Raw genomic sequence first — 12,310 nt, 5'->3', positions numbered from 1 at the left:
TTCCCAGCCCTGCACGGACGCTGCCCTGGCTGGCACTGAAGCATCTTTGTGCCCCCATTACCAGGGTGGGCTCCCAGAGAGGGGAGGGAGGCTGTGTCTCTGGGGCAGAGCCTCAGCCGGGCCCCTTCACGGCCCCCGGCCCCCGCACCTGCCGCATCAGGCCACCGCCTGATGTCTCTCCCATCAATTTCTTATTTCATAAAAATCAATTTCTGTCCCGTTTCCGCCGTGAACATGAAAGACTGTGGCATCAATTAGCCTTCGTTCTCGTCCCCCCTCCTCCTCCTCGTCTTTTTTGGAAACCTCTTTGTAGGGAAAATCTCATATTTCAGCAATTTGCATTATCCACACACTCAGCTTTGAAGTTCTAAGTTATGGTAAGAAAAGGACCCACTTATCTGCCCATAAAAAATGTTCAAAGCCTATAAAGTCCCTGAAACAGATGTACATTATCACTGGCTTCGCCTTCCTTTCTGCTGGAGCATGCCTAATAGAGCGCCGCCCGGGCCGGCCCCCGCCCCGAGAGCATCTTGTCTCCGCAGAAGCCGCTCCCCACTGGGCCCGGCCGACTTCAAAGGTCCCGGGCTGTCTGTGAGGAGGCAGCTCAAAGTGGGAGCACGGGGCCTTTAAATCCCCCACGTTTAAGTCAATATCAGGCCTCCTTCCCCTCTCCCGGCGGAGGGACAGAAGTCAGCCGCCCCCCCCCCCCTGCCTCAGCCAGGGCCAGTTCAGCAATTACCAGAGGCGAGGCCGGCCTCTCCCTTCCCGTCTCTGCCTTCCCCCCCCCCTCCCTGATTCAAGATGTTGTTCAACGGCAGGGGACGCACTGCGGATCCCAGAGGGTGACGAACAAGTGGGCCCGGAACACTTGGGAGGGTAAGGATGCCACACACAACTTTTATACCCACGAGTCCTTGTAGGGTCCTAGAATGAGAGCCCCCTCTCCAAGTGGCAGTTCCCAGTTTCTTTTCCACACAGTGGCCAGAGTGTCACATCCGGTCTCCCCCTGCTGACCCTCCAACTTTGGGATGCATCTCTGGGGGTAAAGAGCAAACTGTCCACCACGGCCCTGTCCACCTTGGACATTTCTGTTGCCACCTGCGCTCTGCCAACCTGGCCTCTGGTTGTTCATCCAATGCCTCATCCTTCCTCTACCTCAGGGCCTTTGCACAAGCTGTCCCCTCTACATCTAATTCCTCCTCAACTTTTGCTTCCCCAGAGCATCCCTGCCCCTGATCTCAGTCATGTCTCCTCTATTATTTCCTCACATATCTCCCCAGAAAGGATCACAGTGGATAACAATGTGACTTTTGTGTGACAGCAGTCCCCGTGTAAGATTGCAAGTTCCTGGTAGATAGGAACAAGGTCTGTTTTGCTTAGTGCTGAGCACATAGTAGTTGGTCACTCAATATTCAAAACCATGAATGGACAGAAGATTGTGGAGGTGGACGTGGGATGGGTATGGCCCAGGGAGAGAAGCTCAGTTTGGTAGCTTCTTCCAGCCAGGGGTGGTCACGTTCCAGAAACTGACTTGCACAGCAGTGGTGCCTGTGAAGGCCAAATTCTTTCCCCCAAAGAAGGAATGAGGGAAGGAAGAGGGGGAGGGAGGGAGAGAAGGGAGGGAGGGGGGAAGGAGGGAGGGAGGAAAGGTCACACTGAAATATTTTGGCCAGAATTTCTGAGCCAAATCACAATCAGATGCTGCTTTTTGAGGACAGAGGAAATGGAATCGACTGACCTTGGCTCAGATAGCCAGGGGCCCCTCCATCTGGAGAGGATCTGGCCAGGGGACCTGAGACACTCCAGGCCACCCGGGCCCCTGCCCCTGGACACTGCTGGGAACCCAGGGCCGACCCCAGCCATGCCATCCCTTTCTTCCACATCCCCAGAAGTTTCCAGTAGATTCCGGGATTTTAGTCACTGCAAATACTGCTACTCCCGTCTGGTGGGGTCAACATGCTAATGAGTCTGAGCACTGGGATCCCGTGAGAGGGACGTGGCGTTTCCCATTTGCGTTCATAAACCCAGTTGCCAGATGCACTGGGTACCCACAGAGGCCAGGTGCCGGGGCCGGCTGAGGACGGTATTGGGAGGTCGGGAGCGAGTGGCTCCCAGGCACCCATCTTCACTGGGCTCCTGGGATTACAAATTGATCTGGCGAGCAGGCTGGAGCGTTGGTGGAAACCAGGTCATCAAGAGGCGTCCACAAGTCCACACAGAGGAGCCGGGATGGACCGAGGCTGCACTGGAGACTCACCCCCCTCCAGAATGTCTCTGCGGTTTCGAACTCAGTATCTGTGGGTTTTCCACGGCTGTGCGCAGGCACGGCAGAGCCTAGAAACCTCTAACCGCCTGGTGGCACCTTCCCTGCCGAGGTGGGCCAGAACTTTAGTCTCATGAACAAATGTCCTTTTCGTGGCCTATGTCGTGCCACTGTGCCTTGTGCCGGTGGCCTTGCTGCTTAAGATGGCCCCAGGCCTGGGCTGAGGTGCTGCTGGTGTCCTGAGCGCAAGGAGGCTGCGCGGTTCCCTGCAGAGAAAATGCGGGTGGGAGATGCGCTCAGCTGGCAGGAGACAGAGCCGCGTCCACCGAGCACCGGCCACCGAGCAAGGGGTCTTGAGACAGCCCACATCAAACCAGGTTACACAGCGACTGCCTGGTGACAGTGCTGTGACCAGAGGCTGGCAGGAGCCTCGCCCTGTGTTCCCCTGGGGAACGGTGGCTCAGTGTTAGCTACTTCAGCATCCAGGGCAGCCCTCAGAACACCAGCACACAGTGTGTGACCACAGGCACACCCACGGCTGGCATCGTGCAGGTAGGGCACCGTGAGAACCCAGGGCGCAGCCCAGCCAGTGGCACAGCTCACGGGCTCCCCTCTCACACCTCCCTGCGCCTGGCCGGAGCAGGACGGGCCTGTCAATCTCTGTCAGTGCCCACTGGCTTATGAGAAAGGAGGGTCAGGTGGCTAAGAGCTTGTCCCCATGGACAGGTGTCAACCTGTGTTAAACCCGAACTTGCGCCAGCCCAGGGTCCGGTGCGTTGATCGTGTTGGTAGCTGGCCTGAGGCTCCGTCTCCTGGGTGTCCTCCAAGGCTGTCCTAAGGTGTGAGATGTAGGCCGAGCGCAGTAGGTGGCCCTTAGCGGTAGACACAGTGGTCAAGACTCCTCAGCTCTCTTGGGGCTCAGGGCTGGGCCAGTTCCTCGAGGCCAGGGGCAGTCCCAGGTGTGGTGCAGCGGGACAGTTCCAGAGGCAGCTCCCACTGTTGGACCCTTTAAGGACTCACACGGTCCAGCTTCACGGCCCAAGGGATCTCATTGTGCAAAAGTGGGATTTGGAGCCACAGAGGTCAGGTCCCTTGTCCAATGTCACATAGCTTGTAACTGGCAGAACTAGGATCCAGAGTCCCTATGTCACCCAAGCCTCTATTCTGGATCTGTCACCGCCTCAGGCTCTCACCACTGAGCCACACATGCAGGACGGGAGACATCAGGCCCAGGGCATGTGGCGCCGCGTCCTCCTGGGTCTGCAGGGGTCATAGCCTGTGCCTGACCTGGCCAGGGCAGTGCTGGGTCCCCAGCAGTCCCTCTACTCCCTTCTCAAGGTGGCGGGGTATCCGTCCACGGAGCGCCACGTGTCGGCACCTCCTCTCACATTTCTTGCCTGGATCAAACCTCCAAAGACCCTGGAGCTGAAGCCACCACGCAGGCTCATCAGACCTACTCTACAGGGAAATAGCTGAGGCTCAGGGCGGGGAGCCACCGGCCACGGTGAGCAGCTCACCGAGTGGCACTGCCACAGGGACTCCGGGTGTCCTTGGTGGTACTCTTTCCCCCACCTTCGCCTGTGCAAGGAGGGGGGTCAGGCCTCACCCAGGCGGGGGCCCCACCTGAGGGGCTATGTTGTGAGTGAGGCTCCCCAAAACGTTCCCCAAAGCCCTCCCACGAAAGTCCTCCCATGTCCCCGACACCCCCCTGGCCATTGTCTCTACAACCCTCCCCTGAACTGGCTGTTTTAAATTGGTACCACTGACCCCCAAAGGCTTAGTGGTGAGGGATGGAGGGGCCATGACCCAGAGGCCTCAGGGCCAGGCTGAGGAGGACCCAGGTGGACAGGAGGAAGGGGCTGGGTCTTGCAGACAGTTCTCATGAACGTGACCCTGGAAATGGATCTTATTTTCTGATTTTTACAAGTAAAAACAATCTAGATTTTTAGGCGAGAACTTCGGATTCAAAAATTCATTTAAAGCGTTGGAAGCCCCAGATAGGTCCCATGTGACGTGTCGAGGGGCCGAACTAGGGTGGCCCCAGCTCCTGGGGGGCGGGGGGACAGTGGGTGGGCAGCGGGAAGGGGAGGGGTGGGCCTGAGTTCCAGACCCCATGGCTTCTTGGAAAGAGTGGCTCTGGGCAAATTGGCCCCAGCCCTGCCCCGACCCTGCCCTGACCGCTCTGCCATGCACCAAGGGACGTGGTCAACCCCTGGACCAGCAGACAGGACCCAAATGGCCTGGCTGCTGCTGGGTCCACCCATACAAGCAGGACCACCGTGGCCTCTGCAGTCCTGACCAGTGACAGAGGCCGTGGAAGACATCTCCAGATGCTTCAGCAGGTAACTGAGGCCACAGGCTGGAAAGAGACCTTAGAGTGGACCAGGCTGAGCCCAGAGCCCAGGGACGTCATCATCATCTGGGCCCCTCCCCTCCTGAGGCCTCGGTCACCCATCTCTCCCAGAGTCATCCTGGCCCAATCCAATTCCTTGTTCAAAAGCACAATGAACCTGACCAGATTCTGACCGTTTTGGGGGGTGGGAGGACACTGGACAACACAATGAGGACATTGTCTTTTTACATAAAACTAACCAGACCTTCCTTTTTGTAATGAGGCTTTTCTCTAAATGGTAAGAGACTGCAAGCCGGGCGCGGTGATGCTCTCCTGTGGTCCCGGCAGCAGGAGGATGGCGGGTTCAAAGTCAGCCTCCGCAACAGCGAGGCGCTAAGCAACTCGAGACCCCAGAGACCCTGTCTCTAAATAAAATACAAAATAGGGCTGGGGCTGGGGCTCAGTGGCCGAGTGCCATGAGTTCGATCCCAGGTACCAAAGAAAAAGTAGAGACTCCAAGTTGTTCTTTGCTTTCGTGTCCTTATTTAACAAAATCAAGAGTTGGTGGTGTGGTGCAGTTTTTTCCAAACTTGCATTTGAAACGTTCCTGCTCCATGAAACCCTAGATCCAGGCCTCACAGGCAGGAAGGCGCCATGACTCCATGATCCATTGATCCACCCAGGAGATGAACCCTTCCACCCCGTCCCTCCCATCTCCTTCCCCTCCCATTCCGTCTCTTCCACTTATTAACCACCTACTGTATGCCACACCCTAAGGAAAGAGCAGCCTCCCCCAGAGGTCCTTCCTGCAGGGCTTTGCAGGCCAGGGGGAAGGTACCCCTCAAACCAGGGCTCTGATCCCCCCTGCCCACCACCACCCGCTGTCTGAGCCTCGCTGCAGAGGAGAAACCGTGGAGATAGTCTTGATGAATTCACCCAGAATCTTCCCATCAGGCACATCTAGGAGAGCTGGTCAGGGGCCCAGGGGGACCCAGAAGCCACCCTTTCAGTGCTGGGGGGCCCTGAGGCCATGGTCCTCTTCCGCTTGTTACCCTGTGGCCTCAGAGATGGCGAGGGGTGGGTGGGGGGTCCCGGTCATCCTTCCTGTGCGTGTTCCCAGGCCCTGGCGGATCCCTGAGGCTGTTTGAACCAAGCCTCTAATGGCCTCCCCATCTGCTTCTCTCTGCTGATGGGGGCTTGGGAAGGGCTCTCTGAACGGGGTGCCAGAGGTGACCCCCCAAAGCAGACCCCCAGAGTGTCAGGGCAAGACCCCATAAGCCTGGGCTTGCAGCGCAGCCAGGTGGGCGCCCTGGTGGCTGTGCCAAACTTCTCCCCAGCGCTGGCCTTGGCCGGGCTCCCAAGGCCGTGAGCCACTGGGGAGGGAGGTTCGAAAGAGCTCAGTCACATCACCCTATTCCAGGTCTCTGTCCGAGCCAAGGGAGGGTAGGGACTGGGTGGTCCACACACCAGGGGTCACTCAGGCCACCCTAGCTGGAAGACGTTCAGCCTCCCTAACTCTGGCTCCCTGGGGGTGCCTGCGGGTTTATGATAAGGGGGAGACGTGGGTTACTCAGGGGCCAAGGGCAGAGCATCTATCTAGGGAGAGAAGAGGCCAGCACGTGGAGGAGCGCCAGGGACTCGCGGCTCCTGGCCACATTCCAGCTGCGCAGTCCGAATCCCATCCTGCTTGCTTCAAGGGACAGGCGCTTGGGGTCCTCGGGCTGTGGCCATGGGCCCACTGCAACACCGTTTCCTGGGCACAGGGAGCTTATTAAAGCACTGTCACTGAGACCCCGCCCCCAGACCCACCTAATCTCTGGGTGGGCTGGGTGTCTGCAATTTAATTTGCTCTCTGGGAGACTCTAACCGCACGGGGAGCTAGGTGTTTTCTTAAAAGGGTGTTCTGAGGTCATCTGGGGAAAGGGCAAGGGTCTTAGCCATCAGGATGTCACCAGGAGACTGATGCGCCTTAATGCCTGGGCCTCACTGGACTCGTGAATCAGCGCCTACAGAGGTGGGACCAGGTGCTGGTCTTTGAAAGAACTCTCCCCAGGAGATTCGGAAACCCAGGATGAGAATTCCCGGTGTGAGCACCCTGGTCCGCCGCCCCCACCTACTGCCAACAGACCGCTCTATGCCAAAGTCACGCCTGGGGTCACACGTCCAGAGGGGACCCTCTTGTCTCTGTCAGACTCATAGGCTAACTGTACCAGGATTCTCCTATCATGGGAAAAGGTGGAGGGAGGGGGCCCGTCCACACGGCCAGCTGGGGGAATAAGACACCTAAGCAGCCTCTGCCTCTTCGTCCTCAGCTGCTTCTCCTGGAAAGAGGGTCCCACTCACCCCCTTCTCATGCCAGAGGAAGATGTGGCTGCAGGATGACCCTGTGGGCAAACTCACTCATCACCAGGAAAATCGCTGGGGGGCCTCTCCAGAGCAGTTGAGAAGGGGTGGCTTCACACGTCTGGTGGCTGGAGAGACCAGACCTTAGTCCCAGCAAAGGGGGAGACAACCAAGGGAGGCGCTAATGACCCCCAACAAGGGAGGAGAAAAAGCTAATGACGGGGAGGCGCTCTGGATGTGGCTTTTAGGACTTAAGGAGCAGGTAGCTGACCCATCTGTCTGCTCTGCAAAACTCAGCGCGGAGCCTGTGAGGAGCGGGGACCGGGAAGCCCGGCGGGCAGGCACCAGGAGGCCGGCTGGGGAGCAGGAGCGGACAAGCGCAGGCTGCTGTGGGGTCTCCTCGGGCGTGTATCCCCGGATCTGCTGTGGGACAGTGGTCCCAGCTTCAGCAAGGTGCTGAGGGTGCTGGGCGGGCCTCGTGGCCTGCGGGCCCTGAGCACACTTTAGGGGCTCCCTTTCAGTCCCCAGAGCACCCAAAGTCTCTCAGGTTGTTAGCATGGCTTCTGTCACAACTGGTGCTGAGGCGCGGGCCTCCCGGGGCCACCTCTGTGTGCGGCTGCCCACCCCCTGCTCAGCCACGGTGCCAGCTCTGGATGCTGAGAAAGGGGCAGGGACCAGGGGGCCAAAGAAATGGCTCCAGGCTGCTTCCTTTGCCAAAAGAAAGCGGAACCTCATGGCTGGGCATCTGTGTAGTGGCCACTGGGCTCCCTGACCCTCCCTGCTGGGACCTACTTGAACGCGCCAGGTGTCCTCTGAGCCCAGTGACATGTCAAAGGAAAAGGCATTTTCCTGCCAGCCAGCTGTGCCATGTGCCAGGAGTCCTGTCTCCCTACCACTGCTCCTGGCCCCAGGAGAGCCCCATGCAGCAGTGTCCTCCGGACTGGGGGTCAGACGTGCCCACCCAGCCTGCAGGAGGTGCTCCAAACCTGACCCCAGGTCCACGCGCTTTCCCTCTTCCCTTTTCCTCCTACTCTCTCCCTACCTCCTCCTCCGGTTCTCTCTCTCCTCCCTTCAGTTTCCAACTAACTGGTACGACCACTTTAAGAGGTCACTTCCAATGGCATCAAAATTGAAATCACACTCGCTCCTGAGTTCAGCAGTTCCGTGTCAACACCTTCTGTCACTTTCCGCCACCAGGGCTCTTCTGGGGGGACACCGAGACAAGACACAGAAGACCCTCCATGCAGCGTGTCTGTCACAGCCCAGGGTGAGACATGGCCCACATGCTGGCTTCCAGGAGGTGACAGCACCTCTAAGCAACACAAGGCCAAGCAGCTGTTCCAGAGAAGGGGACCAGGCTCAGTGACAGAGGGCGTGGGGACTCTCCAAACACGTCAGGTCGCCGGGGGAAAGGAGAGAAGCATGAGGAGTATGCCAGACCTTGTGTAAAAATAAAAGGGCGGGGCCGGGAGGGGTCAGCAGTCACCGAAGGGTTTTCTTAAAAATAGATCTGAAATAAAGATCACAAATCGGCAGCGTTTGCAAACTCTGGAGGTGCGCTCAGTTTCTGGTACCCGCTCTGTTTCAAACTTTGCATTTGCAGAATTTTAAAAATTAACAAAATTTGAGTGTGTGGGGGGGTATTTTACATAAATGCATTTATTCTGGGACCGAGGGTCAGCTGCCCCTTCAACGGCGCTCACAGAAGGGAAACGGAAGCCCAGTGCTTCACTTGAAGCCAGAGCTGTGAAGCCAGAGCCGACTCCACCCCAGCAGCTCAGCACCGAGTCTGTGCTCAGGACCCCTACGGCGGTGCGTTTGGTCCTGGAGGCTCCAGGAAGCTGCACCAGAGACTGGGTGGCTGGGATGATGGGACAGGGACTTGTCCCCACAGGGACAGTCTGCTTTATTGGTACTACTTGAATTGTTTACCAGGTGCACGTTGCTGTTTCTAAAATGATTTCTTAAAGTTGGGCCCATCAGAGTTACCAAGAAACAACAGAATCCTGACGGGCAGGGGCAGGAGGAGGCAGCAGGGGCCTCCTCTAAGAGGCCAAGGAACTGCTCCAAGACCACAGACCCCAGCTCCCTGGCCAGTGTCCACTGTCCTGGCACCTCTGGGCCAGAGGGTCCTTAGTGCCCCTCTGCTCAGCACTCCTCCCCTGCTGCCTTCCGGTGCTGACCAGGACCCTGCCACGGTGGATATGTGACCCAGAGGGGCCACGGGGTTGGTTCAGGGGTGGGTACCTGATCTAAGCCCAGCCAATCAGAAAACTTTCCTTTTGGTCTTGGAACCCAGAGTGCCAACAGTTGGGACCACAGCTAGTCTCAGGGTCCAAGTCCCAGAGAGGGAAGAACAAGGACACCTCTCAGCTTCAGTCACACCTGGATGCCATCCTCAAAGCCAGCCCTGCCTCCCCCATGTCTGGTTACCTTCAGCTCAGTTTGAGTTGGGTCCCAACTGAACAGAAACCCACAGCCTCACGCAAGGAAGTCTAAGACCCCGGGGGCTTGCCTCTCGCAGTGGGTACCTGACTCTGCGGAAGATGGCGCCCCGGCCCCGCCTCTTACTGTGTGGCCTCAAGAGAGTCACTTAACCCCTCTGAGCCCCAGATGGGGTGCCTGAGCCTCTACCACCTGCCTGTGAGGGTGGTCCTGAGCATGGTCTTCTTCCGTCCCAGGGACGCGAGTAACTAGAAGCACTCCTGAAAGGGTGACCGCAGCTGCTCCCCACCACACCAACCCCCGCTGGAGGCAGGACCCCAGCTACAGGACAAAACAGCAGGAAGGAGGAGCTGGAGTCCAGATTCACTGTCCCCTCTCCAGAATGCCCATGTGACCACATCCACAAGCTCCCTGCTCCCGGTGATCTCGGCCACGGGGGCCTTGACAGAATCCAGAGCAGCAGGAACGTGGGTCAGGATTTTCATGCCCCTGGAAGGCCCCAGCATCCCTCAGTCATGTCCCCTACAGATGTCTCAGCCCCCCAACTCTGCCAAGGATGGCCCCTCCTCCTGCAGGCCCATGGGTGGGGTGGCCCCGGGTGCTAGCCTGGGCTTCTGCAGTGTCTCGGGATGCTTGTCCTCACTCTGTCAATAATCCCTTCACCAAACTCTCCTCAAAGGGCCGAATTTGAGTATGTGATGTTTTTGGTCAGGCCCCGACTCTTCCCAGGTCCCAGCCAGCAAACTTCTCTCTACAGAGGACAGTGCCCCAGGATGCCGACCCTGGCCCTAGTCCCTATTCCCCTCCAAGCATCTGTGCCCCAGCAGGTCTCTCCACAATCGGAAGACCCCAAATTTTGAAAAAGGACCTCTGATGAGGCAAGTGGCTCTTTGTATCTGATGGCCATCCAGCCCCACAGAAGGCACCAGGGTCACGTCTGGTCTCAGGAAGCATCCAGAGAGGTAGACCAGATGCCTGCACACCAGCAGCGGGACCTGAGATGCACTTATAGGAAGGTGCATGGACACGGAGAGGCGGCGTCTCCCTATGGATATGGGGGCTATCAGAGGACCACGCAGGTGCACAGGTGTTTGCCGGTGGTGAGACACCAGGTCCCCACGACCAACACCGCACAGACTGCTCCGTCTGGGAAAACCGACTTGTTTACGTGGCTGGTTCTCTCTTTAGCGGTTTCCAAAATGCGAAGGCTGGTTTCAGGGACGCTCCTTAAATATGTGGACATCTGTCTTTCAAAAGAAGAGAGGAGAAGGGGGAAGGAGGAGGAGGAGGAGGAGATTCTCATGTGGTGCCTGGCAGGAGAGAGGGGGCTTTTGGGGGTGAGGGTGTGAATCCCACTGGGAAGGCGTGAAAGAAAACTCCAGAAAGGAGGGCTAAGGTCTCCAGGTTGGGACATAAAAGCACAACAGGAGGGAGGTCGCGTGTCTGCAGTCCACTGAGATCCCTTGTCGCATGTCACCACCGGTTAAGGGCAAAATCGAATCAGAAGAATACTAAGAGGTAGCAGCTGTTGGTCTCTCAGAGACTCGGAGGCGCTCTGAAGCTGGACCGGGGAAGGGTGTTCTCCTGGGAGAGAGGGACTGGGGTGGGGTGGAGTTTTGGCTCCCGCGGTGCTGGGAAGGGTGTGGGCCGATCCTCAGGGACCCCGCAGCTCGGGAGACCCAGGGAGCCTGCCCCGTCTGCGGGCCCCTTCCCAAACCCCGAGTCGTTTCTGGGGTGTTACGCAGTCCCCACAACATATCAATAAAAATTTCGTTCTGTGTTTCCATAGATCTTCTACAGGAAGGCTTGCTAGATATTAGTGGAGTAGCAATAATTATTAATAACAATCGTCATCATAATAACAATAATTAATAGAATAATGCCTGGGGAGGGGCGGGTCCTTCCTGTGGCAGCGGCCTGGGGCCTAGGTCTGGTAGAAGTGGTGGTAGTGGTGGTGATGTTCATGATGGTGGTGGTGCTCGTGTCTCTGGACCTGCCCGGCCGGGCTCTCGTACACCACCACCGCGGGCAGCTCCCTCACGTGCTCCCGCCCCAGGACCGCGCCTGCGCCCAGCGGCGCCTGCAGGCCCCGGCAGCCCGGCTGGCTCTCCTTGGCTCGGTGCTTGTGCTTCTTGTGCCCGAGGGGCGCCAGGGTGGGGAGGAGGGCTGGACTGGTGGCCAGGTGGGCCGAGGGGGACACCACGGGGACAGCAGGTGCCAGAGGGGGCTTGCTTCTTGCTCCTCTGGCCACGTGGCCCGCACCCACGCTCTTGCCCTGAGCCTTGGGGGATCTCACAAAGTGCTTGCTCCCATCCTGGGCGCCCCGGAGCCGCTGCTGGAGCTCGGAGACCTTGGAGAACGGGGTGTCAAGGAGGTGGAAGGAGCCTGGGTCCGCGCCTTGGGGCTTCCGGTGTGGGACGTGGACGGCTTCTGGCTCGTGGGAGCGAGATCGAGCGGGGTTGCAGGTGCGGGGGGGCAGTTCTGACTTCGGGACCGCAGACGAGGAGCCTAGAAACCAATTCCACAGACATTTCATGAGCACCTACAGTGTGCGGGGGCTACCCCCCACCCCCCAGAACCCCAAGAATGATAAAGGCCGGCTCTCCGTTATCAGGGCTACCCACCCCAATGCCCCTCGCTGCCTTGAAGGGAAACTCTGAATGGAACCTCCTATCTGCTAAGTGGTTCTGTAGTAGATCTTCAAAAATAATAATTCTTCTCTGGGAGAGAGCTGGGGGACAGAGATGGTGACAGAGACGAGATAATAAGGTTATTGGGGCAGGAAAGAATTCTAAGCAATTACCCAGAGGAGACCTGTGGAGGACTCTCGCAGGGGAAAGGGAGAGAGCCAGAGGAGGGAAATGATGGCGGTTGGCAGGGTAGGGAAAGAGTCACCAGAAGCCAGAGTGGCCACGTTGGCAGCAGAG

General features: G+C 58.2%; 1 protein-coding gene across 1 annotated transcript in view; it reads right to left on the bottom strand.

The window, feature by feature from the left end:
• Positions 1-8,575: 8,575 nt before the first annotated feature.
• Positions 8,576-12,310, bottom strand: part of NKD1 (NKD inhibitor of WNT signaling pathway 1) — an 88,903-nt gene continuing 85,168 nt past the window's right edge. Inside the window, exon 10 of the mRNA XM_081273520.1 lies at positions 8,576-11,891. Coding sequence (XP_081129646.1) covers positions 11,308-11,891 — 584 coding nt within the window. The 3' untranslated portion in view covers positions 8,576-11,307. The remainder of the gene's footprint in view (positions 11,892-12,310) is intronic.

Source organism: Spermophilus citellus (assembly GCF_964194105.1).
Source record: "Spermophilus citellus genome assembly, chromosome: 18".
NCBI lineage: Eukaryota > Metazoa > Chordata > Mammalia > Rodentia > Sciuridae > Spermophilus > Spermophilus citellus.
This window is presented reverse-complemented; position numbering and strand designations above follow the sequence as displayed.